A 1,076-nucleotide genomic window follows, 5' to 3' on the forward strand; every position below is an offset into this window, starting at 1 on the left:
CGGGGGGCCCGGCGGCCGCGCGGGAGCCCCGCGAAGAGGCCCCAAGAAGCACAAGTTGGGGCTGGCGGCGGACCAGGCTGTTGTTGTTCTCAACGTGGTCCGCCCCGCGCCCATATAAAGGGCGGCGGCGGCGCCCGCCCCGGCAGAGCGCGGACCGAGCGGAGCAGATACAGCGTGCCCGCCGGGCCCCGCCGCGCCGCCGCTCCCCCCGCCCGCCCCCGCTCCGGCCCGCGGCACCCCGCACCCCGCACCATGTCGGTAGAGCTGGAAGAAGCCGATCTGCCCCTGACTGAGGCGGAGGAGGCACCGCTCTCCCCGGAGAAGAAAGCGGCCGCTAAGAAGGCGAAAGGAGGCGGCGGCGGCGGCGGCTCCTCGTTGTCGCCGTCGAAGAAAAGGAAGAACAACAAGAAGAAGAACCAGCCGGGCAAATACAGTCAGCTGGTGGTGGAGACGATCCGCAAACTGGGCGAGCGCAATGGCTCCTCGCTGGCCAAGATCTACAACGAGGCCAAGAAGGTGGCCTGGTTCGACCAGCAGAACGGCAGGACCTACCTGAAGTACTCCATTAAGGCGCTGGTACAGAACGACACGCTGCTCCAGGTCAAGGGCACCGGCGCCAATGGCTCGTTCAAGCTCAACAGGAAGAAGCTGGAAGGCGGCGGCGAGGGGGGCACGGGCAGCAGCGCCCACAAGTCCCACAAGAAGGCGACGGCCTCCACGTCCCGGCGGGCGGAGAAACCCGCGGCCAAGAGCAAGAAGCCCGAGAAGAAATCGCACAAGAAGGGAGCCGGCGGCGCGGCGGCGAAGAAGGACAAGGGCAAAGCCAAGAAAGCCACCAAGAAGGGAGCCGCGTCTCCCGGGGGCAAGAAGGTGAAGAAGTCGGCAAAGCCCAAGGCGCTCAAGAGCCGGAAGGCATGAGATCGGGGCGCTGGGAGCCCCCCGCCGCCCCCCGGACTGTGAGCCCCGCGGCACAGACTGCTCTGAGGACAGACCCCAGGGGACCCGCTTTGTCTTTGTGTTGCTGACTCGGCTCCGCAGCCGCCGCCGTGCGCGGTGAGCGGGGCTGCGGCCGCCCC

The 1,076-nt window shown here is 68.4% G+C and overlaps 1 protein-coding gene across 1 annotated transcript; it reads left to right on the top strand.

The window, feature by feature from the left end:
- Positions 1-50: 50 nt before the first annotated feature.
- Positions 51-1,070, top strand: LOC113942710 (histone H1x). The gene has a single exon (XM_027633782.1). It carries the CDS (start codon positions 253-255, stop codon positions 916-918), a length of 666 nt encoding a protein of 221 aa, XP_027489583.1. The 5' UTR covers positions 51-252; the 3' UTR covers positions 919-1,070.
- The last annotated feature ends 6 nt before the right edge of the window (positions 1,071-1,076 follow it).

This window comes from Corapipo altera, unplaced genomic scaffold, assembly GCF_003945725.1.
Source record: "Corapipo altera isolate COAL_440 unplaced genomic scaffold, ASM394572v1 1659, whole genome shotgun sequence".
In the NCBI taxonomy this organism is placed as follows: Eukaryota; Metazoa; Chordata; class Aves; order Passeriformes; family Pipridae; genus Corapipo; species Corapipo altera.

Coding starts and splice junctions, on each gene's coding strand:
- LOC113942710 (XM_027633782.1), top strand. CDS start 253: ATGTCGGTAGAGCTGGAAGAAGCCGATCTGCCCCTGACTGAGGCGGAG.